This window comes from Muscardinus avellanarius (genome assembly GCF_963383645.1).
Source record: "Muscardinus avellanarius genome assembly, chromosome: 2".
Lineage (NCBI taxonomy): Eukaryota > Metazoa > Chordata > Mammalia > Rodentia > Gliridae > Muscardinus > Muscardinus avellanarius.
In genome coordinates, this window is record NC_137787.1 from 32,310,198 (window position 1) to 32,337,296 (window position 27,099).

At 41.0% G+C, this 27,099-nt stretch overlaps 1 protein-coding gene across 2 annotated transcripts in view; it reads left to right on the top strand.

The window, feature by feature from the left end:
- The window catches only part of NDUFS1 (NADH:ubiquinone oxidoreductase core subunit S1), a gene marked incomplete at both ends in the record, with an annotated part of 42,114 nt that extends 19,107 nt beyond the window's left edge, over positions 1-23,007 (top strand). For both annotated transcript variants that reach the window (XM_080689514.1, XM_080689515.1), the window contains 7 exons: positions 1,617-1,746; positions 4,294-4,454; positions 8,877-9,031; positions 16,272-16,447; positions 17,856-17,990; positions 18,321-18,393; positions 22,916-23,007. In XM_080689514.1, the coding sequence (XP_080545640.1) occupies positions 1,617-1,746; positions 4,294-4,454; positions 8,877-9,031; positions 16,272-16,447; positions 17,856-17,990; positions 18,321-18,393; positions 22,916-23,007 (922 nt within the window). The remainder of the gene's footprint in view (positions 1-1,616; positions 1,747-4,293; positions 4,455-8,876; positions 9,032-16,271; positions 16,448-17,855; positions 17,991-18,320; positions 18,394-22,915) is intronic.
- Positions 23,008-27,099: the final 4,092 nt, after the last annotated feature.

The window sequence follows — 27,099 nt, forward strand, 5'->3', positions numbered from 1 at the left end:
AATCCAGAGGCCTTATAAATCTGGGCTACACTCCCAGACCTATTTTTATTTTTATTTGGAAACAAGGTCTCACTAAGTTGCTGAGAGCCTCACTAAGCTGGTGAGGCTGGCTTCAAATCTGCACAATCCTCCTGTCTCAGCCTCCTAAGTACTGGGATCACAATCATGCACCACCATGCCTGGTCTTTATTATTTATTTATTTATATTTATTTATTTATTTATTTTGCGGGTCTGGAGATGGAACCCAGGGGCATTTGACCTCTGAGCTACACCCCCTGCGCTGTTTTTCTATTATTTATTTTGAAACCAGTCTCACTGAGTTGCAGAGGGCCTTGTCTAAGTAGCTGAGGCAGTCCGCGAACCGTGATCCTCCCGTCTCAGCCTCCCAAATGCTGGGATTACAAGCATGTGCCACCACGCCCGGCTTCCTATTTTTTATTCTTTATTTTGAAACAGGGTCTCACTGAGTTGCAAAGGGCCTCACTAAGTAGCCAAGGATGGCTGCAAACTGCGATCCTCCTGTCTCAGCCTCCCATATGCTGGGATTACAAGCGTGCGTTACCACACCTGGCTCAAGAATTGTTCTCTTAATCCAGAAATTTAGTATCTATATAGGATTATTACTTAAACCATAATTGACATTCAAATTTTTCTTAGTTTTATTTATAGCAATTTTATTTTTCTTGTCCACCATTCTTTAGGAGTTGAAATGTTACAAGTAGTATCATGATTCTCAATGCCCACCTCCTCCATTTCACTTTCTTTCTTTCTTTTTTTTTTTTTTTTTTTTGGTGGTACTGGGGGTGGAACCCAGAGGGTTTCTACCTCCAGGCTATATTCCCAGACGTATTTTATATTTTATTTGGAAATAGGGTCTCACTAAGTTGCTGAGGGTCTCACTAAGTAGCTGAGGCTGGCTTCGAACCTGTGCAATCCTCCTGTATCAGCCTCCCAAGCACAGGATTACAAGCATGCGCCACCACGCCCGGCCACTTTTTTTTTTTTTTTTTTTGAAGAGCAAAAGCTAGTTATTTTGTAGACCACACTAGTGTTTTCTATTTCTAACCTAGAGAGTTGTAATAGTGTAACCATATAATTTATTGTCTAAACTGGGTAAATGTGGTGAATGAAAGAGGAATAGTTAATTACTTTAGACTAACAGATAAAAACTGGCACTGTCTTAGACAAAACAGAATATATGGTCACTGCCGATAGGTCTATACTTCCCTGCCATATATAGTAAATACGTGACAGTTTATTTTTGTGAATTATGTTTAAATGTTCTTAATAGATAATCAAGAGAAAATTGACCCTGAGGTGTGAAATTGGCAAAATAATAACTACAGATCAGTTACACTAAATTTAAAGTCTTTGTAGCTAATTTATAGTTAGCATTCCTGCATACCAAACTAACCCACTGATTGCCTTGCTGTGTATTTTTACAGCATTCTATGTTGAAAGGTACATAGTCAATTTTATTTGTTAGGCTTAAATGTTCTATGAGTGTGTTTGTGATGTTAACATTATAGTTGTAAATAGCAGTAGGACTTAGCAGTGATGAACTCAAGGGCTATGCTTATCTTATTTAGCTCTAAAAACAGTGTTTTTATTTCAGCTGGCTTCATAATGACTTAAAAGTGGCCCTCATTGGCAGTCCCGTGGACCTTACTTACAGATATGACCACCTTGGAGACTCTCCCAAAATACTGCAAGACATTGCTTCGGGTACCCATCCATTCAGCCAGGTGCTCTTTTTTTTTGTGTGTGTGGGTCTGGGGATGGAATCCAGGGGCATTCAACCTCCGTGCTACAACCCCTGCCCTATTTTTTTTTTTTTTTTATTCTTTATTTTGAAATCGGGTCTCACTGAATTGCAGAGGGCCTCACTAAGTATCTGAGACTGTCCGCAAACCACGATCCTCCAGTCTCAAGCCTCCTGAATGCTGGGATTAAAAGTGTGCACCATGACACCTGGCAGCCAGGTGCTCTTAAATTATATGTATCTGCTATTGTTTGGTTTTAAATAATTATATTTGGAGCTGGGTATGGTGGCATACGCTTGTAATCCCAGTACTTGGAAGGCTGAAACTGGAGGATGGAAGGTTTGTGATCAGCTTCAGCAATTTAGGCCATTCACAATTTAATGAGACCCTGTTTCAAAATAAAGAATAGAGCCGGGCGTAGTGGTGCTCGCTTGTAATCCCCGCGCTTGGGAGGTGGAGACAAGAGGATAGCGCAGGTTCGAAGCCAGCCACGCTGGCTTAAGAGACCCTGTTTCCAAATAAAAAAGTATAAAAATAGGTCTGGGAGTGTAGCCCGGAGGTAGAAGGGTTTCCAGGAACCCCAGTATCACCAAAAAACAAAAAAAAAAAAAAAAAAAAAAAAAAAGAAAGAAAGAATAGAAAGTTGGGCATGGTGGCACATGCTTGTAATCCTAGCATTTGGAAGACTGAGACAGAAGTATCGTGGTTTTTGGACAGCCTCAGCTATTTAATGAGACTCTTTGTAACTCAGTGAGACCCTATTTCAAAATAACAAATAAAAAATAGGGCTGGGGTGTAGCTCAGAGGTAGAATGTCCTTGGATTCCATCCCCTGTACTGCAAAAAAAATAAATAAATAAATAAAGCGGGGGTGGGCTGAGCCAGGCTTGGTGGTGCATGCTTGTAAACCCCGTGCCTGGGAGGCTGAGACAGGAGGATCACACAAGTTTGAAGTCAGCCTCAGCTACTTAGTGAGGCTCTCAGCAACTTAGTGAGATCTTCTTTCCAAATAAAAATAAAATAGGTCTGGGAGTAGGAACCCAGAGGGTACCACCAAAAAAAAAAAGGGCTGGTGTTATAGCTCAGAGGTAGAATGCCCCTTGGTTCAGTCCCCAGTACCACACACAAAAATTATATTTGTAGTAACAATATGTGACTATTGTTAACAATCTTAGCAACACAGAGAACATGGAAGGAAGCGAAGCATGGAGCTGGGGTGTAACTCAGGGGTAGAGCACTTGCCCAGCATGCCTGGCCCCGGGTTTCCCCAGCTTTGTAAGAAAAAAGGTATTGCCCGAAGTCCTCCCAAGCCAAAACAAGTATTGATGAAACATAGTAATTATCTCTGTATGAGAGAGCAAAATGATGAGTAGCTAGATAAACAAAAGTGAGGTCATAGTGTATGTGCTATTTTTATATACCAGGGTTTAAGGTCCTTAAAAGCATCTGAAGAGAAATAAAACTGAACCAAATTTTTTATGCTAGGGTTGAACACAGTGGTACCCAATTTTTCGAGCTACAACCCTAGCTCTATTTTATTTTTATTTTGAAACAGATTCTCACTAAGTGTTTGAGGGCCTCACTAAATTGCTGAGGCTGGCCGCAAACCTATATTCCTTCTCTATCAACCTCCTGAGTATTAGAATTACAAGGGTGCCAACCACCATGCCTGGCTCCTAACCAAACTCAACTACAGCTAAATATATGTTTTGCTTATCCCCACACCTTTTTTTTTTTTTTTTTTTTTTTTTTTTTTTGGTGGCACTGGGGATTGAACTCAGAGGCATTTTATCTCTGAGCTACACCCCAGCCAATTTTATTTCTTATTTGGAAACAGGGTCTCACTAAGTTGCAGAGGGCCTAAGTTCTCAAGGCTGGCTTTGAGTTTGCGATCCTCTTGTCTCAGCCTCCCAAGTACTGGGATTACAAGTGTGTCAAGTGTGTGCCACCACGCCCAGCTTTATCTCCTCTTATTTCTGATTTCTCTCTTATTTTTTTATTTTTTGTGGTACTGAGAATTAAACTCAGGGAAATTCTCCCTCTGAGCCACATCCCCAGCCCTATTTTTATATTTTATTTTAAAACAGGGTCTTGCTGGATGTGGTTGCGCACGCTTGTAATCCCTGCACTTGGGAGGCTGAGGTAGGAGGATCATACAGGTTCGAAGCCAGCCTCAGTTACATAGTGAGGCTCTCAGCAACTTAGTGAGACCCTGTTTCCAAGTAAAATATAAAATAGGTCTGGGAGTATAGCCCGGAGGTAGAAAAGCCCCCAGGTTCCACCCACAGTACCACCAAAATAAATAAATAAAAGAGGGTCACACTAAGTTGTGGAGGGCCTCACTAAGTAGCTGAGGCTGGCCACAAACCTGTGATCCTCCTGTCTCAACCTCCCAAGTACTAGTATTACAGGTGTGCACCATCACTCCTTGCTGGGACAACATATTTTAAATGCAAATGAGCTTAGGAATTTAATATGCTTGCTGTACTTTTCCATCAAAGTTCTTTTTTTTTTTTTTTTTTTTTACTAGGTTTTAAAGGAAGCTAAAAAACCAATGGTGGTTTTAGGCAGTTCTGCACTCCAGAGAAATGATGGAGCAGCAATTCTTGCAGCCGTTTCCAGCATCGCACAAAAGATTCGGGTGACTAGTGGAGTTACTGGTGATTGGAAAGTTATGAATATTCTTCATAGGTTTGTTGAATTTTTTTTTTTTTTTTTTTTTTTTTGTACTGGGGATTGAACCTAGGGACATACCTCGGAGCTACACCCCCTAGCCCAATTTTTTTTGTTGTTTTGGTTTGGTTTTGGTGGTGGTACTAGGAGTGGAACCCAGGGGCTTGCTACCTCCAGGCTACACTCCCAGACCTATTTTATACTTTATTTGGAAACAGGGTCTCTCTAAGTTGCTGAGAGCCTTAGTGAGGCTGGATTTGAATCTGTGCGATCCTCCTGTTTCAGCCTCCTAAGCATTGGGATTATAAGCGTGTGCCACCACATCTGGCTCTTAGCCCAATTTTTTATTCTGTTTTTTGTATGTGTGTGATACTGGGAATGGAACCCAGAGGCCTTCTACCTCTGAGCTACACCCCAGGCCTTATTTTATTCTTTTTTTTTTTTTTTTTTTTGAGGGTCTGGGGATAGAACCCAGGGGCATTTGACCTTTGAGCTATACCCCAAGCCCTATTTTTAATTTTGAAACAGGGTCTCACTACATTACGGACAGCCTTACTAAGTAACTGCGGCTGTCAGCTATACCCCCAGCCCAATTTTAATTTTTATTCTTTAGTTTTTGTTTGTTTTTTTGGTGGTATTGGGGTTTCTGGAAGCCCTCCTACCTCTGGGCTACACTCCCAGAACCTGCGCAATCCTCCTGTCTCTGCCTCCCAATTGCAGGGATTACAAGCATGCGCTACCTCGCCCGGCTTTATTCTTTAGTTTGAAACAAGGTCTCACAGAGTTGCAAAGGGCATTACTAAGTAGCTGAGGCGATCTGGGAACTGCGATATACCTGTCTCAGCCTCCCGACTGCTGGGATTACAAGGGTGTGCCATCATGCCTGGTTAAGATTAACATTTCTGAAGCTGATGATACATGCTTCTAACTTATTTTAGAAAAGTTACATCAATTTACATTATATACTGTAGATCTTCAAAATGTTTACTTTTTTTTTTTTGTTTTTTTTGGTGGTGGTACTGGGAATTGAACCCAGGGGCCTTCTACCTCCAGGCTACACTCCCAGACCTATTTTATATTTTTTATTTGGAAACAGGGTCTCTTAAGGCTTCGAATCTGCGTGATCCTCCTGTCTCCACCTCCCAAGCATGGGGATTAGAAGCGTGTGCCACCATGCTCAGCTAAAATGTTTACCTTTTTGCTGGTTGTGGTGGCACAGGCTTGTAATCCCAGTACTTGGGAGGCTGAGATAGGAGGATAACAGGTTCAACACCATCCTCGGCAATTTAGCAAGTCTCTTACCAACCTAGTGACATCATATTTCCAAATAAGATATAAAATTGGACTGGGGTATAGCTTGGCAGTAGAATGCCCCTGGGTTCAATCTCCAGGACCAAAAAAAAGTCTACCTTTCTTAGAAAGTTAGTGATAACAACTAGACAAAAACAATTCTGCCGGGTGTGGTGGCGCACGCTTGTAATCTCAGCATTCGGGAGGCTGAGACCAGAGGATCGCGTTTCGCTGACAGCCTCAACTACTTAGTGAGGCCCTCTGCGACTCAGTGAGACCTGGTTTCAAAATAAAGAATAAAAAATAGGGCAGGGGGTGTAACTCGGAAGTTGAATGCCCCTGAGTTTCATCCCCAGACCCACAAACAAACACTCTCCTACCATTCAAAATACAGTTTTTTCCTTTTTGTTTCGGTACTAGAGGCTGAACCTAGAAGCATTCTATCTCCAAACTACATCCCCAACCCTATTGTATTTTATATTTTATTTATTAACACAGTCTGGCTAAATTGCTGAGGCTGGCCTCAAACCTGTGATCCTCCTGTCTTATCCTCCCAATTATTGGAATTACAGGTGTACACCACCACAGTTGGCTAAAACACAGTTATTTTTTTTTTTTTGCGAGTCTGGGGTTGGAACCCAGGGGCATTCAACCCCCAAGCTACACCCCCTGCCCTGTTTTTTATTCTTGATTTTGAAACAGGGTCTTACTAAGTTACAGAGGGCCTTACTAAGTAGCTGAGGCTGTCTGTGAACCACGATCTTCCGGTCTCAGCCTCCTGAATCCTGGGATTACAAGCACGTTCCACCATGGCCAGCTAATATAGTTATTTTAAATTGGGCACAGTGACATATGCATTATAATCCCAGGTTGAAGCAAGAGAATCCCATGTTAAAGGCCCACCTGGGCAACTTAGTGAATCATTTCTCAAAATAAAATAGAAAAAAGGCTGGGAGCTGGACATGGTTGCCAACATTTGTAATCCCAGAGCTTGGGAGGTTGAAATAACAGAATTTCAGGTTCAAGGACAGCCTCAGCAAGTAGTGAGACTTTTATAAACCCTTTGAGACCTTGTTTCAAAATAAAAATAAAATATGTTTGGGGGTGTGGCTCGGAAATAGAATGCCCCTAGAGTTCAATCGCCAGTACCACAAAAATAAAAAAATGAGCCTAGCATGGTGGTGCACACTTATAATCACAGTACTTTGGAGGCTGAGATAGTAGGTTCATAGTTTCATGGCCAGACTCAGTAACTTAGGTCCTCCAAAGCTTAGTGATACCCTGTTTCAAAAAATAAAAAAGGGCCGGGCATGGTGGCACACGCTTCTAATCCCTGCACTTGGGAGGCGGACACAAGAGGATCATGCAGGTTTGAAGCCAGCCACGCTGGCTTAAGAGAACCTGTTTCCAAATAAAAACATAAAATATGTCTGAGAGTGTAGCCCGGAGTTTGAAGGGCTTCCAGGAACTCCAGTACCACCCCAAAAAATAAAATATAAAATAGGGCTGGGGGTAGAGCTCAGAGGTTAAATGTCTCTGGGTTCAGTCTCCAATACTGAGCTCCTCTGGGTTCAATTTCCAACACTTCCCACACACACAAATTTTATATATCTAATATATATGTATACACAAACATACACACATGCATCTAGATATACATGGACTTATTCTAGGCCCTTTTTTTAAAAAGATTATTTTCTGCTTATATCAGAGTAATAGTATTCATATTCATATGAAAAATCTGTAAGGATATACACAAATGTACTGATGATTTTCTCTGAATTGAAATTGTATCAGGGTTTCCTAAATTTTTTTCTTTTGGTTTTTTTTGTGTGTGTTTTACTGGGGATATAGCTCAGGGGTTTTCTATCTCTGGGCTTTCCTCCCAGACCTATTTTGTATTTTATTTGGAAACAGTCTCACTAAGTTGCTGAGAGCCTCACTAAATACCTGAGGCTGGCTTTGAACCTGTGTGATTGATCCTCCTGTCTCAGCCTCCCAAGTACTAGGATTACAAGCTTGCATCACCCACCCAGTTCCCTTTTGGTTTTTGAAATCATCTGATTTTTCTGTAATGAATATATTTAGTTTAAAAAGTGTTTTATGTCTGTCAATTGACTAAGACTCAGACTTAAGCAGTTGCATTTGGTATGAATTTTCCAGAATTATTCCATTAAATGTTACTGTATGAGCCGTGCATGGTTGCGCATATTTGTAATCCCAGTACTTAGGAGGCTGAGACTGAAGGATTGCAGCTTCATGGGCAGCCTTAGCTACTTGTGAGGCCCTCTGCAACTTAGACCCTGTTTCAAATAAAAGAGTATGAGTGGGGCATGGTGGCACAGGCTTGTAATTCCAGCATTTGGGAGGCTGAGACAGTAGAACCCAGGTTTGGGCCAGCCTCAACTACTTAGTCAGGCCCTTTGCAACTCTGTGAGACCCTGTTTCAAATAAAGAATAAGCTGGGTGTGGTGGCACACACTTGTAATTCCAGCATTCGAGAGGCTGAGACCAAAGGATCGTGGTTCACAGACAGCCTTAGCTACTTAGTGAGGCCCTCTGCAACTCAGTGAGGCCCTGTTTCAAAATCATGAATAAAAAATAGGGCAGGGGGTGTAGCTCGGAGGTCTAATGTCCTGGGTTCCATCCCCAGACCTGCAAATAAATAAATTAATTAATAATTAAATAAAAAATAAATTAGAAAAATAAAAATAGGGCTGGGATTTAGGGTGGTAGTTCACACTTATAATCCCAGCATTCGGGAGGCAGAGATGGAAGGATGTGTTTCGCTAACAGCCTCAGCTACTTAGTAAGGCCCTCAGCAACTCAGTGAGACCCTGTTTCAAAATAAAGAATAAAAAAAATAGGGATGGGGGTGTAGCTCGGAGGTAGATAGCCCCTGGGTCCCATCTCCAGTACTGCAAAAATTAAATAAATTAATAAAAATGCTAAAAAATAGGTCTGGAGGTATAGCTGGAAAGTAACAATATCCCTGGGTTCCATCCCCAATACCACAAAAAAAAATAAAGAGAAAAAAAATCTTTGAATGCATTGAATGTATCGCAAACTAGGTATCATTCTAAAAATGTTATTTAGTTTTTTGTACTGAAAATTCTGAAAGTGTGCTAAAATTTCAAAATCACTTTCTAGGATTGCAAGCCAAGTGGCTGCTTTGGACCTTGGGTATAAACCTGGGGTAGAAGCAATTCGGAAGAACCCTCCCAAAGTGCTGTTTCTCCTAGGAGCGGATGGAGGTTGTATCACGCGACAGGATTTGCCAAAGGATTGTTTCATTATTTATCAAGGTAAATCTCACCTGTGACACCAGAAACGAGAAGTGTACATTGTATTTATTTAAAACTATTTGCACTATTTAGTGAGGCCCTTTGCAATTCAGTGAGACCCTATTTCAAAATAAAGAATAAAAAATAGGGTTGGGGGTGTAGCTTGGAGGTAGAATGCCCCTGTGTTTCATTCCCAGTACCACACACAAAAATGAATTTGCAGCCATGTGGGATGGCACATGCCTGTAGTCCCAGCTGAAACAGGAGGATCAAAGATTCAAGGACAACCTTAGCCAGTAGTAAGACTGTCATCAACCTAGTGATTTATTTATTTATTTATTTTGGTGGTACTGGGGTTCCTGGAAGCCCTTCTACCTCTGGGCTACACTCCCAGACCTATTTTTATATTTTTATTTGAAAACAGGGTCTCTTAAGCCAGCGTGGCTGATTTTGAACCTGCGCAATCCTCCTGTCTTTGCCTCCCAAGCGCGGGGATTACAAGCGTGCGCCACAACACCCGGTCAACCTAGTGATTTAAAAATAAATATAACACTGGACTTGGTGGTGCACGCTTGTAATACCAGTACCTAGGACACTGAAACAGGAGGATCACAGGTTAGCAGTTTTCCTCAGATGCATTTTATTTATTTATTTTTTGGTGGCACTGAGGGGTGGAACCCAGAGGGTTTCTACCTCCAGGCTATACTCCCAGACCTTTTTTATATTTTTATTTGTAAACAGGGTCTAAGTTGCTGAGAGCCTCACTAAATAGCTGAGGCTGGCTTCGAACCCGTGCGGTCCTCCTGTCTCAGCCTCCCAGACGCGGGGATTATAAGCATGCGCCACCACGCCCGGCTTAGTGATACCCTGTTTTAAAATAAAGAATAAACCAGGTGTGGTGTATCAGGTGTAGTGGCTCACGCTTGTAATCCCAGCATTTGGGAGACTGAGACAGGAGGATTCTGGTTCACAAGACAGCCTCAGTTACTGCTTAGTAAGGTCCTTTGCAACTCAGTAAGCCCCTGTTTCAAAATAAAGAATAAAAATAGGGCTGGGGATATAGTTCAGAGGTAAAATGCCCTGGGTTCCATCTCCAGTACCGCAAAAAGAAAAAGAAAAAAAAAAAAAAGCCAGGCCTGGTGTTGTATACTCATAATCCTTGTACTTAGAAGGCTGAGGCAAAAGGACAGGCTCATCAAGTAGTGAGACTGATCAACCTAGTGAGGTCCTGTTTCCAAATAAAATCGGGCTGGGCGTATGAAGCCCTAAGGTAAAATGCCTCTGAGTTCAATCTCCAGTAACACACACACACACACACACACACACACACACACACACACACACAGAATCAATCAATCAAAAACCTGGCTGAGGGTATAGTTCAGAGGTAGAATGCCCCTGGGCTTAATCCCGAGTGCTGAAATAAATAAATAAATAAATAAATAAATAAATAAATAAATAAATAGGTGGAGGTGTAGTTCAGAAGTAGCATGCACAACTTTTTGCAATATAGTTAGTGGACTGAATGTTTTCCATTTGAGAATTCTGTCTCCTTTATTTTTTTAAACCAAATCATAGTTATCAGTTACATAGTTGATAATGCTACTAGGAATTAATCCCTGATATTAATAACTAAGAATTAGAAACAACCTAAATGCTCAACCATAGTAATGGCTTACTCAGCCAGGCATGGTGGCATAGGCTTGTAATTCCTGGGCTTGGGAGGCTGAGACTGGAAGATCACACAGGTTCGAAGCCAGCCTCAGCTACCTAGTGAGGCTATCAGCAACTTAATGAGACCCTGTTTCCAAATGAATTATAAGAGGTCTGGGAGTATCGCCCGGAGGTAGAAAAGCCCCTGGGTTCCACCCCCAGTACCACACACAAAAAATAAATAAATAAATATGGCTTACTCATACAGAGGAAGATTAAACAATGAAAGTCGATTTTCCATTTTTTTTTGTGTGTGTGTTATTGGGGATTGAACCCAAGGACATCAAGAGAATTCTACCTCTGAGCTACACCCCCAGTGCTGTTTTATAGTTTATTTTAAAACAGGGTCTCAACCAGGCATGGTAGCACACGCTTATAATCCCAGCATTCTGGAGGCTGAGACTGGAGGATCGTAGTTCACGGACAACCTCAGCTACTTAGGCACTCCATAACTTAGTGAGACCCTGTTTCAAAATAAAGAATAAAAAATAGGGCAGGGGTGTAGCTCAGAGATCGAATGCCCCTGGATTCCATCCCCAGATCTGAAAAAACAAAAACAAAAAACAAAAAACCAGGGTCTCACTAAGTTGCAGGGGGCCTTGTGTTGTTGAGGCTGGCAGCAAACCTAAGATCCTTTTCTCTAGAAAAGTATTTATCACCTCGCCCTGCTAAAAGTCAAATTTTCAAAGAATATTTAGCATTATTATATAATCTGATAGCACATTCTTATATAAACGTAAAAATGGAGCCGGGCGTGGTGGCACATGCTTGTAATCCCAGCGCTTGGGAGGCTGAGACAGGAGGATCGCACAGGTTCGAAGCCAGCCTCAGCTACTTAAGTGAGGCTCTCAGCAACTTAGTGAGACCCTGTTTCCAATATAAAATAGGTCTGGGAGTATAGCCCGAAGATAGAAAAAAGCCCCTGGGTTCCACCTTCCAGTACCACCAAAAAAAACAAAACAAAAAAACAACTGTAAACGTGAAAATGTAACAATCACTTGTGTCCTATGTTATTTACATTTAACCCAGTACTCTGGCAGTTTTTGTTTGTTTATTGTTTTGGTACTAGAGACTGAACTCATGGTCATTCTGCCTCTGAGCTACATCCTGGCATGTTTTTTTTTTTATTTTGAGACAGGTTCTCACTAAATTGTTGAGGCTGGAAATTCCACTAATTTTAAGTCTAATCAAGTTTCTCTTGAATAATTGGAGTGTAAAAGATTCCTGGATATTTAACAGAGAAGAATATTGCATAAACTTCCTTTTTTTTTTTTAAATCGAGGGGATGGGAGGTGTACTGGGGTTTAAACCCAAAGCCTTATGCATGCTAGGTAAGTGCTTTGCCACTGAGCTACATCCCCAGCCCAAGCTTCCACTTCATTTCATACAAATATCATAAATTCATGCTAGACTTTTTTGGTACTGAGGTTGAACTCGGGCGCATTCTACCTCTGAGCTAAAACCCCAGCCTTAGGATTATGGTTCGCAGGCAGCCTCAGCTAATTAGTGAGGTCCTCCACAACTTACTAAGACCCTGTTTCAAAATAAAGAATAAAAAATAGGGCAGGGGGTGTGGTGTAGCTTGGAGGTCGAATGCCCCTGGGTTCTATCCCAAGACCGGCAAAAAAAAAAAAAAATTTATATCTTAAGTCTAATATAATTAAGCCAAAATGCCTGAATTAAAATCTTGTTCTTAATCCTTTCCAGAGGTAGTTATTCATGACTTTTGTTTTGTTTTGTTTTTGGTACTGAAGATTGAACCTGCGGGCATTCTGCCTCAAGCTATACCCCAGCCCTTTTTATTTTTTATTTCATTTTCCATTTTATTTACCTCTGAAGTGTACTTGTAGGCCTATTTTATTTATTTATTGGTTTGTTTTTGTTGTTGTTAGTGTACTAGAAATTGAACCTAGGGGCATTCTACCTCCAAGATATACTCCCAGCCCTATTTTTATTTTTTATTTTGAAATAGTATCTCACTAAGTTGCGGAGGGCCTCACTAAGTAGCTGAGGCTGGTGGTGAACCTGTGATCTCCTCTCTCAGTCTCCCAAGTACTGGAATTACAAGTGTGTGCCACCATACCTGGGTTTTTTTTGTGTGTGTGTATGTTTTGTTTCATTTTTAAATAATAGCTGATGTTTACTTCAAATCAGTTAGACTCCTGTTTCAGACTCCCAAGTACTAGGATTATAGGCAAATGCCATCACGCTCAGCTTTATTTTCGACTTTGAAACAGTTTTTCTGAGTGATGGAGGGTCTTGGTAAATTATTGAGGCTAGCCTCAAATTTGCAGTCTTCCAATCTCAGCCTCCCAAGCACTGAGATTAAAATCATGGGTCAACATGCCTGGCTTGAAGAAGGTTTTGATATACATACTTCATGCATTTACCTATGTACTTATGTATATACAAATGTACAAAAATATAGATCAAACCATATAGATTGATTGATTGATTGATTGATTGATTGATTGATTGAATTTGGGGACATTCTACCTCCAAGCTATACCTCCAGCTGTATTTTTATTTTTTGAAACAGGATCTTGCTAGGTTGATGAGTTTCACCACTTCCTGAGGCTGCTCTTGATCTTCATGTCTTACCCTCCCAACTTTGTAATAACAAGCGTGTGCTGCCATGCCCGGCTAAACTTTATGTATTATAAAACTTATTTTTCTTGATTCAAGTATATTTTCTTTTCTCTTTTCCTTTTTTCATTTTCTTTTTCTTTTTTTTTTTTTTTCCATACTGGAAATGGACCCCAGGGGCTTTCTACCTCCAATCTACACTCCCAGCCCTATTTTTTTTCCCCCCAGTACTGGGGATGAAACCCAGGGGCATTCAACCTCCGAACTACACCCGCAGTCCTATTTTCTTAGTCTTTATATTTTTTGAAACAGCGTCTCACTGAGTTGTAAATGGCCTCACTAAGTAGCTGAGGCTGTCCTCTTGTCTCCGCCTTTGAAATGCTGGGATTACAAACCTATGCCACCATGCCTGGCTTCCCAGCCCTATTTTTTTAATTCTTTATTTTGATATAGGATCTCACTGAGTTGCAAAGGGCCTCACTCACTAAGCAGTACCTGAGGCTGGCCTTGAACCGTGATCCTACTGTATCAGCATAAATGCTGGGATTATAAACAGGCGCCACCATGCCCAGCTCAAATCTATTTTTTAAAGTTTCCTGGGTTTTTTTCTTTCTTTCTTTCCTTCTTTCTTTCTTTCTTTCTTTTTTTTTTTTTTTTTTTTTTGTGTGTGTGTGTGTGTGTGTGTGTGTGTGTGTGTGTGTGTGTTACGAGGGATTGAACCCAGGGGTGCAATACCACCAAGGTACATCCTTAGCTCTTTTAATTTTTTATTTTCATAGTCTTGAACTTGCGATCCTCTTTGCCTTTGCTTCTGGGAGTATATGGGATTACATGCTGTGTTCTATAATTTTCTGTTTATGCTTTTTTTAGTAGAATTACTGTCATATTCCTATTCTACACTTTACATTCCTCTACCATTTTATTCTAGTTTACCAAATTTCACTAATATATCTGAGCATTTCCACTATATAAGCCTAAATATACCTACTTGTCCATTATATGTGTTATGTGTAATATATCTATATATTTATGTATGTGTATCTATACATGTATTTGTATAAAATTGTCCAGGAGGATACATAACAAATATTAAATTAAATTAATTAATTAATTAATTATTTTGGTGGTGCTGGGGTTCCTGGAAACCCTTCTACCTCTGGGCTACACTCCCAGACCTATTTTACATTATTTTTATTTGGAAACAGGGTCTCTTAAGCCAGCAAGGCTGGCTTCAAACCAGCATGCTCTGCCTGTCTCCGCCTCCCTTACAAGGCTTTCTACCTCCAATCTATACCCCCAGCCTTATTTTTTTTTTTTTTCCCAGTACACCACCATGCCCGGCCATACCAAATATTTTAACAGTAATTTTTTTGGGGAAAAAAAAATATTCTGGGGTTGTAATGGTCTTTAATTTCTGTTCTTTAAATACTATATTATTTTGAGCCAGGCATGGTGGCGCACGCTTGTAATCCCCGTGCTTGGGAGGCGGAACAGGAGGATTGTGCAGGTTAGAAGCCAGCCACACTGGCTTAAGAGACCCTGTTTCCAAATAAAAAAGTATAAAAATGGGTCTGGGAGTGTAGCGCAGAGGTAGAAGGGTTTCCAGGAACCCCAGTACTACCAGATAGATAGATAGATAGATACTATATTATTTTGAGCTAGGCATGGTGGTGTGCGCTTGGGAAGCTGAGACAGGAGGATCGCCCAGATTCGAAGCCAGCCGCAGCTACTTAGTGAGGTTCTCAGCAACTTAGTGAGACCCTGTTTCCAAATAAAATATAAAAAATAGGTCTGGGAGTGTAGCCCGAAGGTAGGAAGCCCCTGGGTTCCACCCCACTAACACACAAAATACATACATACATACATACATACATACAATATTATTTTAACTTTAAAAGTATTTGTAATTTTTAATGGGAACTGAAACCAAGTATGTGGTGAACACCTGTAATCCCAGTACCTGGGAGTCTGTGACAGGAGGATTGCAGATTTCAGGCCCGCCTCAGTAATTTAGTGAAGCTTTCAGTAACTTAGACCTTGTTTCAAAATAAACCATAAAATATGCCTGAGAGTATAGTTTAAAAGTGAACAGTAAGCTGGGCGTGGTGGCGCATGCTTGTAATCCCAGCATTTGGGAGGCTGAGACCGGAGGATCACGGTTCGCAGACAGCCTCAGCTACTTAGTGAGGCCCTGCGCTGGTGAGGGAGTTCTATCTCAATGGTAGATTGCTTGCTTGTCTTGCCCACATGAGGCCCTGGGTTCAATTCCCAACAGTTCCAAAAAAGAGAGAGAGAGAGAAAGAAAATGGGAATTGAAAAGGATTTATAGCAGTGTAGCGAGACTCTCAGAAACCAAGCAAGACCCTGTTTCAAAAAATAAAAATAAAAAGGACTGTGGTTGTGGCTTGAAGGTAAAGTGCCCTTGGGTTTGAGTGCCATGAAAAAGAAAGAAAACCCGATTGATGAAAGTACTTTAGAGGTGGGCATGGTGGCACATGCCTGTAATTTCAGTATTTAGGAGGCTGAGACAGGATGATCGCAGGTTTGAAGCCAGTCTCAGCAGCTCAGTGAGGCTCTTAGCAACTTGGTGAGACCCTGTTTCCAAATAAAATATATAATAGGTCTAGGGATGTAGTGGAGGTAGAAAGCCCTTGAGTTCCATCCCCAGTACCACAAAACAAATAAATAGAAAAAAGTATAGTAGTGATTTTTTTTTTGTCATCATCCTGAGGATTGAACCCAGGAGCATTCTACTTCTAAGCTATACCCCCATCCCTATTTTTTTATTCTTTATTTTGAAACAGGGTCTCACTAAGTTGCAGAAGGCCAGTAGAGGCTGTCCACGAACCATGATCCTCCTGTATCAGCCTCCCAAATGCTGGGATTGCAAGCATGCGCCATCATGCCCAGCATGAATCTGTTTTTTTAAATAAATGTGGTTTGCCGTTTTTCCTTTTCACAGGACATCATGGTGATGTCGGAGCTCCTATAGCTGATGTTATTCTCCCAGGAGCTGCGTACACAGAGAAGTCAGCTACTTACGTCAACACTGAGGGCAGAGCTCAACAAACAAAAGTAGCAGTGACACCTCCTGGCCTGGCAAGAGAAGACTGGAAAATCCTAAGAGCCCTCTCTGAGGTACTGGCGACTGAATTCATGGCCGTTCTACCTCTGTGCTACACCCCTAGCCCCATTTTATTTTTTATTTTGAGACAATCTCTCTATGTTGCTGAGGATCTTGCTAAGTTGTGGGGGCTGGCCTTGAACCTGTGATCCTCCTTTCTCAACCATCCTAAATACTAGGATTATAGATATAAGTCACCATACCCGACTGAGGTACTATTTTTGAAGCATTTCTTGGTGATGGTCCAAAAGAAATATTGGACATGTTAACTTGCTAGAATGACTTTCATGCTTAAAGAAAATGTAATTTTCAAATGCAAACAGGATTTGAATAATCTGTAGGGAAAATATGTACAGAAAATGATCATTTGAAATTGGTGGGGGTTTTTTGTGTATGTGTGTGGTACCAGGAATGGAAACCAAGGACAATCTACCTCCGAGCTACACCCCAGCCCTATTTTTTATTCTTTATTTTGAAACAGGGTCTCACTGAGTTGCAGAGGGCCTCACTACATAGCTGAGACTGTCCTCGAATGCCGATCCTCCTGTCTCAGCCTCCCAAATGCTGGGATTACAAGCATGCGCCACCACACCCGGCTTGATGTTTTTATCTTATCTTTTTATCTAAAATACTTCTCTTGGCTTTAAAAATAAGTGTGTGTGTGTGTGTGTGTGTGTGTGTGTGTGTTACTAGGGATTGAACCCATGGGCATTCTACCTTAAACTACACCGTCCAACCCTATTTATTTTTATTTTGAAAGACATCTCGCTAGGTCACTGAGAGCCTCACTACTTGCTAAGGCTATCTTTGAATCAGCAATCTTCCTGTTTTAGCCTCCCAAGTACTGGGATTACAGGCATGCACCACCATGCTCAGCTCATGATTTTAAAATAATAATAATGCACTATTGTCTGTATATTTTATATATAACTAATAACACATTAGCAGAAACATTCAAATTTAGCACAGCACTGTCTCTTTTTACAATGAGTATTTTTTCTTTTTCTTAGTTCTGAGTATTGAATCCAGTGCATCACACATGCTAAGCACCTACTTTGTATAAACTACCTGCGCAATTTTTTTTTTTTTTTTTGGTGGTACTGGGGTTTCTGGAAGCCCTTCTACCTCCGGGCTATACTCCCAGACCTATTTTATATTTTTACTTGGAAACAGGGTCTCACTAAGTTGCTGAGAGCCTCACTAAGTAGCTGAGGCTGGCTTCCAACCTGTGCGATCCTCCTGTCTCAGCCTCCCAAGCGCGGGGATTACAAGCGTTCACCACCACGCCCGGCTCAGCCTCCAACTTTTGATCCTCCTGCCTTCTGGTTAGGTAATACAGGTGTGTTCCTCCATGCCTAGACCAATCCTGACATTTTTATATAGTAAAGCTTGATGTCATTTTGGGAATCTGATCTTTTGTAGATTGCAGGTATTACTCTTCCGTATGATACTCTGGATCAAGTGCGGAACAGATTGGAAGAAGTCTCTCCTAATCTTGTTCGATATGATGACGTAGAAGGAGCTAATTACTTTCAGCAAGCAAATGAGCTATCCAAGGTAAAAGTTTGCCCATGTGTATTTTTCATACGGGTGTATCTACTTTTAGAAGTGTACTATGTGTGTTTTTTTTGTTTTGTTTTCTTTGCGGGTCTGGGGATGGGACCCATGGGCATTCAACCTCCGAGCTACACCCTAGTCCTAATTTTATTGTTTATTTTTTGAAACAGTGTCTCACTGAGTTACGGAGGTCCTTACTAAGTATTTGAGGCTGTCCGTGAACCGCGATCCTCTGGTCTCAGCCTCCCAAATTGCTGGAATTACAAGCATGTGCAACCACACCCGGTGTACTCGTTTTTAATACTATTTATTGGTCTCTTTCTCTTGCAGCTAGTGAACCAGCAACTTCTTGCTGACCCACTTGTTCCACCTCAGCTAACTATTAAAGATTTTTATATGACAGGTATGTAACTATCAACTTGACTGCCAAATATGAAAGGTGAGAAGGAAACAGAGCAGCTCATTTAGCGTTATAGTTATTTATGATCACTAGTATTTGCTGTTTTTAATCTTTGAGGGTTTTCAGATATTGGAACTAATTTAGTTCTATTCTCTGATTATACTCTAATCTTTTATTCTGAAATGTAAGCAAAATTTGAAAATGAGTAAACATTTTATTTATTTATTTATCATGGTACTGGGGGATTGAACCTGGAGGCATTCTACCCACAAGCTAAGCCATCAGCCTGATTTTTTTTCTTTTCTTAATTTCTTATTTGGAAACAGCCTTACTAGATTGCTGAGAGCCTCAGTAAGTTGCCAACGCTGGCTTTGAAACCTCCAATCCTCATGTCTTAGCCTCCCAAGTACTGGGATACAAGCGAGTCCTACCACACCTGGCTAGAGTAAACGTTTTAAGTGTAAAATTTTACTATGATATGGAAAAACCACAATGTTAGATTTAGGGAGAATTCAAAATGGCTGCAGAGGTTTTGTTTGAGAATTACGGATGTAAGAATCAAAACGTGTGTGTGTGTGGTACTAGGGGTGGAATCCAGAGGCTCTCTACCTCTGGGCTATACTCCCAGGACTATTTTATATTTTATTTGAAAACAAGGTCTCACTAAGTTGCTGTGAGCCTCACTAAGTAGTTGAGGCTGGCTTCGAACCTGTGCAGTCCTCCTGTCTCAGCCTCATACGTACTGGGATTACAAGTATGTGCCCCCATACCTAACTTGAATCAAAACATTTTAATTTGAAATCTGTTGGGCAATGGTTCTGATGTAAGTGGTTGGGGTTTTTTGTATGTGTGATACTGGAGATCGATCCCAGTGGCATTCTACCTCTAAGCTACACTCACCAGCCCTATTTTATTTTTATTTGAAAACAGAATCTCTCTAAGTTGCTGGTAGTATTGCTATGTTGCTGAGGCTAATTTTTTTTTTTTTTTGTACTGGAAATGAAACCCAGGGCTTTCTACTCCAGGCTACACTCCCAGACCTATTTTATATTTCTATTTGGAAACAGGGTATCACTAAGTTGCTGAGAGCCTCACTTAAGTAGCTGAGGCTGGCTTGAAACCTGTGTTATTCTTCTGTCTCAGCCACCACGCCCAGCTGCTGAGGCTATTCTTGAACCTGCAGTCCTTCTCTTTCAGCCTCCCAAGGACTGGGATTACAGGCATGCGCCATTTTACACCTATTAGGAATTTTTGTTTGTTTTGTGGTACTGAGGATGGAACTCAAGGGCAATCTACCTCTGAGCTATAGCCCCAGCCCTGTTTTATTTAGGTTTCTTTATTTTATTTTATTTTATTGATGCACTGTAGTCATACATTTTAATGTAGTACAAGATGGTGGAGGTGTAGATACACAGGTCACCTAATATATCACTTACCCAATACCCGCCCAATTCCCTTGCCCTCCCTCCTTCTCATGTTTGGCTTATAGATTGACTTTAATATGATTTTTTGTGTGTGTGTGGTACTGGGGTTCTGGAAACTCTTCTAACTTCATGCGACACTCCCAGACCTATTTTATACTTTTTTTTAAAATTTGGAAACAGGGTCTCTTAAGCCAGCACGGCTGGCTTCGAACCTGCGCGATCCTCCTGTCCACCTCCCAAGCGCGGGGATTACAAACGTGAGTCACCACGCCTGACTGATATGATTTTTAATGTACATCATGAACATTAGAGAATTTCCCTCTTCCCCCTTCCCATCCTAGCCCTATTTTTTATTCTTTATTTTGCAATAGGGTCTCATTGAGTTGCAAAGGTCCTCACTAAGTATTAGCTGAGGTTGTCCGCAAACTGCGATCCTCCTTTCTCAGCTTCCCAAATGCTGAGATTACAAGCGTGTGCTACCATACCCAGCTAAGAGTAGATTTTTTTTTTTTTTTTTTTTTTTTGGGTGGTACTGGGGCTGGAACCCAGGGGCTTTTCTACTTCTGGGCTAAACTCCCAGACCTATTTTATACTTACATATATCTTATACTGTAGAATGTATCTTATACATTCTATCTCTGATTTATACTCCTCGCCTGTTCTATTTTTTATTTTGAAATAGGATCTCACTAAGTTGTGGAAGGTTTCAAGAGGTTGCTGAAAGGCAGGTGTGGTGGCGCACATTTGTACTTGGGAGGTTGAGACAGGAGCATCACGCAAGTTCAAAGCCAACCTCAGCTACTTAGTGAGACCCTGTTTCCAAATAAAATATAAAATAGTCCTGGGAGTATAGCCTGGAGGTAGAAAGCCCCTGGGTTCCATTCCCCAGTACCACACACACACACATACAAAAAGAGGTTGCTGTGGTTTGCCTTGAACCTTTGATCCTCCTATTTCTGCCTCCTATGTACTGGGATTACAATGTGCACCATCACATCCAACATTTTTTTCCCCCCCAGTACTATGGATTGAACTCAGGAGCATTCTACCTCTGAGCTATACCCACAGTCCAATTATTTATTCTTTTATTTGAAACAAGGTCTCACTAAGTTGCAGAGGGCCAAGTAGCTGAGGCTGGCCATGAACTTGTGAACCTCCTTTCTCAGCCTCACAAACACTAGGCTTACAAGTATATGCCACCATGCCTGGCTCCCCCAAGCTATTTTATTTTTGTTTTGAAATGGTCTCACATCCGGGTGTGGTGCTTCCTTGTAATCCCAGTGCTTGGGAGGCTGAGACAGGAGAATTACAGTTTCGCAGCCAGCCTCAGCTACTTAGTGAGGCCCTGTTTCAAAATAAAACAATAAAATAGGGCAGGAGGTATAGCTTGGAGGTAGAATGCCCCTGGGTTCCATACCCAGTATACCCCCCCCCAAAAAAAAAGAGCATTATTTACTTACTGTTGGAGAGTTTTTCCATAGTTTCCTTGATATAAAATCCATATACCATAAAATTGACCCATAAAGTGTGTAATTTAAGGGTTTTACTATATACATTGTTTGTAACTTTCAGTAATTGTGTGTGTGGGGGGGGGTATTGGGGATGGAACCCAGGGGCATCCTACCTCCAAGCTATACTTCCAGCCCTACTTTTTATATTTTATTTTGAAACAGGGTCTCACTAAGTTGCAAAGGGCCTCACTAAGTAGCTAAGGCTGGCCACAAACTGAAATCCTGTCTCAACCTCCCAAATGCTGGAATTAAAGCATGTGCCACTGGCTCAGCAATGGTATTAATGCACATTTTTCCTTCTAACACTTTTAAGGCCGGGCGTGGTGGCGCACGCTTGTAATCCCCGCGCTTGGGAGGCAGAGACAGGAGGATCGCGCAGGTTCGAAGCCAGCCGCGCTGGCGTAAGAGACCCTGTTTCAAAAATATAAAATAGGTCTGGGATTGTATCCCAGAGGTAGAAGGGCTTCCAGGAAACCCAGTACCACCAAAAACAAACAAACTAACTAACACTTTTAAGACTTATATAATATAATTATATAATATAATGTATAATATATATATAATTTTTTTGGTGGTAGTGGGGATGAAACCTAGGGGCCTTCTACCTCTGGGATATACTCCCAGACATCCATCCATATATATATATATATATATATATATATATATATATATATATATATATATATATATATGTAGAGAGAGAGAGAGAGAGAGAGAGAGAGAGAGAGAATGTGTGTGTGTGTGTGTGTGTGTGTGTGTGTGTGTGTGTGTGTGTGTGTGAGTGAGTGGGGGCGCTCTGGGGAAGGAACCCAGGGACATTTGACCTCTGAGCTACACCCCCAAGCCTATTTTTTATTCTTTATTTTGAAAGAGGGCCTCACTAAGTAGTTGAGGCTGTATGTGTAGATTACAAACATGCACCACCATGCTTTGCTTCCTTTTTTATATTTTACTTGGAAACAGGGTTTCACTAAGTTGCTGAGAGCCTCACTAAGTAGCTGAGGCTAGCTTCGAACCTTAGCCATCCTCCTGTCTCAGCTTCCCAAATACTGGGATTACAAGCATGCGCCACCATTCCAGGCTCTTAACTATATATATATTTTTTCCAGTACTGAGGATGGATCCCAGGGGCATTCTACCAGCTACACTCCCAGCCCTATTTTTTATTCTTTATTTTGAAACAGGGTCTCAATGTGTTGCAAATAGCCTCACTATGTAGCTGAGGCTGTCCATGAACTGCGATCCTCCAGTCTCAGCCTCCCAAATGCTGGGAATTAGAAGCGTGCAACACCATGCCCAGCAACTATATTTTTTTTTAATGGCTACATATTGTATTTTACCTAGCTGCTTTATATTATTTAATTATTCCTAGAGATATTAAAAGCACACATTCAAGAAGGGGCTTTTCTTCTGTTTTAAGTGTGTGCTACCACGGTTGGCTTCAGAATTTATTCATTGCATATAATTCATATAATTACATAGAGCCTTGTGGTCTTTCTGTTGTTCTTGAATATGTGTAATGTTAAAGATCTCTGTTTGCTTTTGGAAAAGTTATATTCTAAAAATGCATATTTTCTTATCATCTTTCAGATTCCATTAGCAGAGCCTCTCAGACGATGGCCAAGTGTGTCAAAGCTGTCACAGAGGGTGCCCAGGCAGTAGAGGAGCCATCCATATGCTGAAACGTCTCCTTGGAACTAAGTTTGCTACACTAGGAAATGGACACGTACCTTAGAGTAATCCTTCCCAGGTTTATCTCTTTAAAAATAATTGAAATGATGTAATATTTAAGGTTAAACCATGCTTATTTGAAAATAGCACTATAGTTTTCAAAGAAATTAGCAGTTGTAAGTTTATGTATTGTGTAAACATTAGTTTAATAAAACTGTATACATTTGCTCATTCATGTAAAAGCATTGATAGCTTTTGTGACAAATACAAAGAAAAACCTTAAAACTTGAATATTTATTTATTTATTTATTTCTGGCGGTACTGGAATGGAACCCAGGGACATTGTACCTCCAAGCTATACCCCCCAGCCCTATATTTCAGTCTATTTATTTATTTATTTATTTATTTAATTTTACTTTTTGTTGGTACTAGGTGTGGAACCCAGGGGCTTTCTACCTCTGGGCTATACTCCCAGGCCTATTTTATATTTTATTTGGAAACAGAGTCTCACTAAGTTACTGAGAGTCTCACTAAGTAGCTGAGGCTGGCTTTGAACCTATGCAATCCTCCTGTCTCAGCCTCCCAAGCGTGGGGATTACAAGCATGGGCCACCATGCCCAGCTAGTCTTTTTATTTTTAATTTTTTTATTTTTGGGGTGAACGATACTGGGGTTTCTGGAAACCCTTCTACCTCCGGGCTACACTCCCAGACCTATTCATATATATATATATATATATATATATATATATATATTTTTTTTTTTTTTTTTTTTTTTTTTTTTAATTTGGAAACAGGGTCTCTTAAACCAGCGCGGCTGGCTTCCAACCTGCGCAATCCTCCTCTCTCTACCTTCCAAGTGTGGGAATTACAAGCGCGTGCCACCATGCCCTGTGTCTTTTTATTTTTGAAACAGGGTCTCACTGAGTTGCAAAGGGCCTTGCTAATAGCTGAAGGTGTCCTCAAACCAGGATCCTCCAGTCTCCGCCTCCCAAATGCTGGGATTACAAGCATGTGCCACCATGCCTGGCAAAATTTGAATTTCTTTGTTCATTCCCATAGATTATTTATGTTTGTAAAATGGATGAGATGAAAAGAGCTTCCATTAAGTCCCATGTTTTTCTTTTCTTGTTTTTGGTTTTATGATATGGGGGATTATCTTTGAGCTATGTCCCTATTTTCTTTTTTCTTTTCTTTTACAGTACTGGGGATTAATCCCAGGGGCATTCTACCTCTGAGCTACACCCCTAGCCCTATTTTTTATTCCTTTTTTCGTGGTACTGGGGGTGGAATCCAGGGGATTTTCTACTTTTGACCTATACTTCCAGACCCATTTTATACTTTATTTGAAAACAGGGGATGGAACTCATGGGCTTTTCTACCTATGGACTATACTCCCAGACCTATTTTATACTTTATTTGTATACAGGGTCTCACTAAATTGCTGAGAGCCTCACTCAGTAGCTGAGGCTGGCTTTGAACCTGTGTGATTCTCCTGTCTCATCCTCCCAAGTGCTGGGATTTCAATCATGTGCCACCACACCTGGCTTATTCTTTATTTATTTATTTATTTATTTTTGTTTTGGTAGTACTGGGGGTGGAGCTCAGATGCATCTACCTCCGGGCTATACTCATGTTTTATTTGGAATCAGGGTCTTACCAAGTTGCTGAGAGCCTCACTAAGTAGCTGAGGCTGGCTTTGAACCTGTGTGATTCTCCTGTCTCAGCCTCCCAAGCACGGGGATTATAAACGTGCACCACCATGCCTGGCTTATTCTTTATTTTTTTGAAACAGGGTTCTCTCTAAGTAGCTGGGCTGGCCGAGAACCTGCGATTCTCCTGTCTCAGCCTCCCAAGTACTGGGATTTCAAGCATGTACCACCTTGCCACGCTTATTTTTTTTGTTGAAACAGGGTCTCAGTAAGTTGCTGAGGGCCTCACCAAATTCTTGAGAATGGCCTCCAACCTTCAATGCTCATGTCTTTCCAACTACTGAGGTTACAGGCATGTACCATCACACCTGGCAAGTCCTATGTTTTTCTAAGTGGTCTGCCAAGCTGGGCAAATAGAAAAAAGTTGGACAACTATAATAATAGTTATAATAATAATAGCTAACCAGTTATTAACTTTTTCCATATGCTAAATTCTCTAGTATTATGTGCATTTTCTTCTTATGTCCTTACTACAACCGTAGGAGATAGTATAATCATCTCATTTACAGATGAAGAAACTGAAACCCAAGGATATTAAGTAGCTTTCCCAAGGCCACACACCAAAAACGTTACAGATTCAAGCCTTTTTCTCTTGTGCTGCTAAGTCCATTGTGGTTAAGTTCCATACATGAAGCCCTTCCATTAATAGAGATTCTGTAGGTTATTACTTCGGTTTTTGTGTTTGTTAAATAATACTGGGCATTGAACCCAGGATCTTATGCATGATATGCAGGTGCTCTGTCACTGATGGCTTGCTTATTCTAAGAGTTTAATAGGTAACATATTTCCCCTTTTTTTTTTTTTTTTTTTTTTTTGCGGGTCTGGGGATGGGACCCAGGAGCAGTCAACCTCTGAGCTACACCCCTCTGCCGTATTTTTTATTCTTTACTTTGAAACAGGGTCTCACTGGGTTGCGGAGGGCCCTACTAAGTAGCTGAGGGTGTCCGCGAACCGTGATCCTCTGGTCTCAGCCTTCCGAATGCTGGGATTACAAGTGTGCGCCACCATGCCCGGCTCCTATTTTTTCTTGAATTTGTTACTATTTCCTGGTGGTTTACATGGCATTTTTATTTTTATAATATTATTGTACTTATATACCATTTGAATTGGGTGGTCTCAACTCATATAATTTGTATTATCATTTATTGATTTTTTTTTTGGTAGTGGTGCTAGGGGTTAAACCCAGGGCCTCTAGCAATTACTCTTATTACTGATTACTGAGCCCCCAAGTCCTCATTTTCTCATTTATTTTATTAATGCCTTCCATAGTGTTATGTCAACTAAATTATCCCAGTAAAAGAAGAAAAACATGCCAGCTTTCATATTTTAATTGTCAGAACAAAAGAACCAGGCATGGTGGCATAGGCTTATAATCCAGGTATCTAAGAGGCTGAGACAGGAGGATCACAGGTTCGCAGCCAGCCTTAACTACTTAGTGAGGCACTCTGCAACTTAGTGAGTCCCTATTTCAAAATAAAAAACAAGGCTGGGGGTGTATCTCAGAGGTAAAATTCCCCTGGGCTCAACCCCCAGTACCAAACACACACACACACACACACACACACACACACACACACACACACACACACAGTGGTAGATGGTACGTACCTGTAATTCTAGCTATTCAAGAGGCTGAGCCAGAAGATCACATTCAAGGCCAACCTAGGTTAGTTAGTGATACCTTCTCTCTAAAATGGGGTAGAGTGGGGATATACTTTAGTGGTAGGACACCTTTGAGTGCTATCCTTAGTACCACAAATAAATAAATAAATTACAATTGACCTAGGAGATGATCCAAAGGTAGATCCCCCCCCCCAACGGCACTAGGGATTGAACCCAGGGGAATTTTACCTTTAAGCCACACCCAGCCTTTTTTATTTTGAAACAGGGTCTAAGTTACTGAGGGTTTCATTAAGTTGCCAAGGCCGACCTTTAACCTCTGATTCTCCTCTCTCAGCCTCCCTATTACTGGGATTACAGCTGTGCACTCCCACAACTGGCTAGGTTATTTGTGTGTGTGTGTGTGTGTGTGTGTGTGTGTGTGTGTGTGTGTGTGGTACTGGGCTTGAACCCAAGGGCATTCTTTCTCCGAACTACACCCTAGCCCTATTTTTTAATTTTTTTTTAATTTTTAATTTTTTTGGTATTGAGGATGGAACCAGGGGGTTTAACCTTCAATCTACACCCTCAGCCCTATTTTTTATTCTTTATTTTGAAACACCGTCTCACTGAGTTGCAAAGGGCCTCACTAAGTAGCTGAGGCATGCCGCAAACTGCAATTCTCCTGTCTCAGCCTTCCGGAATACTGGGATTACAAGTGTGCACTCTCAAATGATGATAAAATCCTTCTAGGAGCTTCCCAAACTACAATTCCCATAAAGCAGAACCTGGAA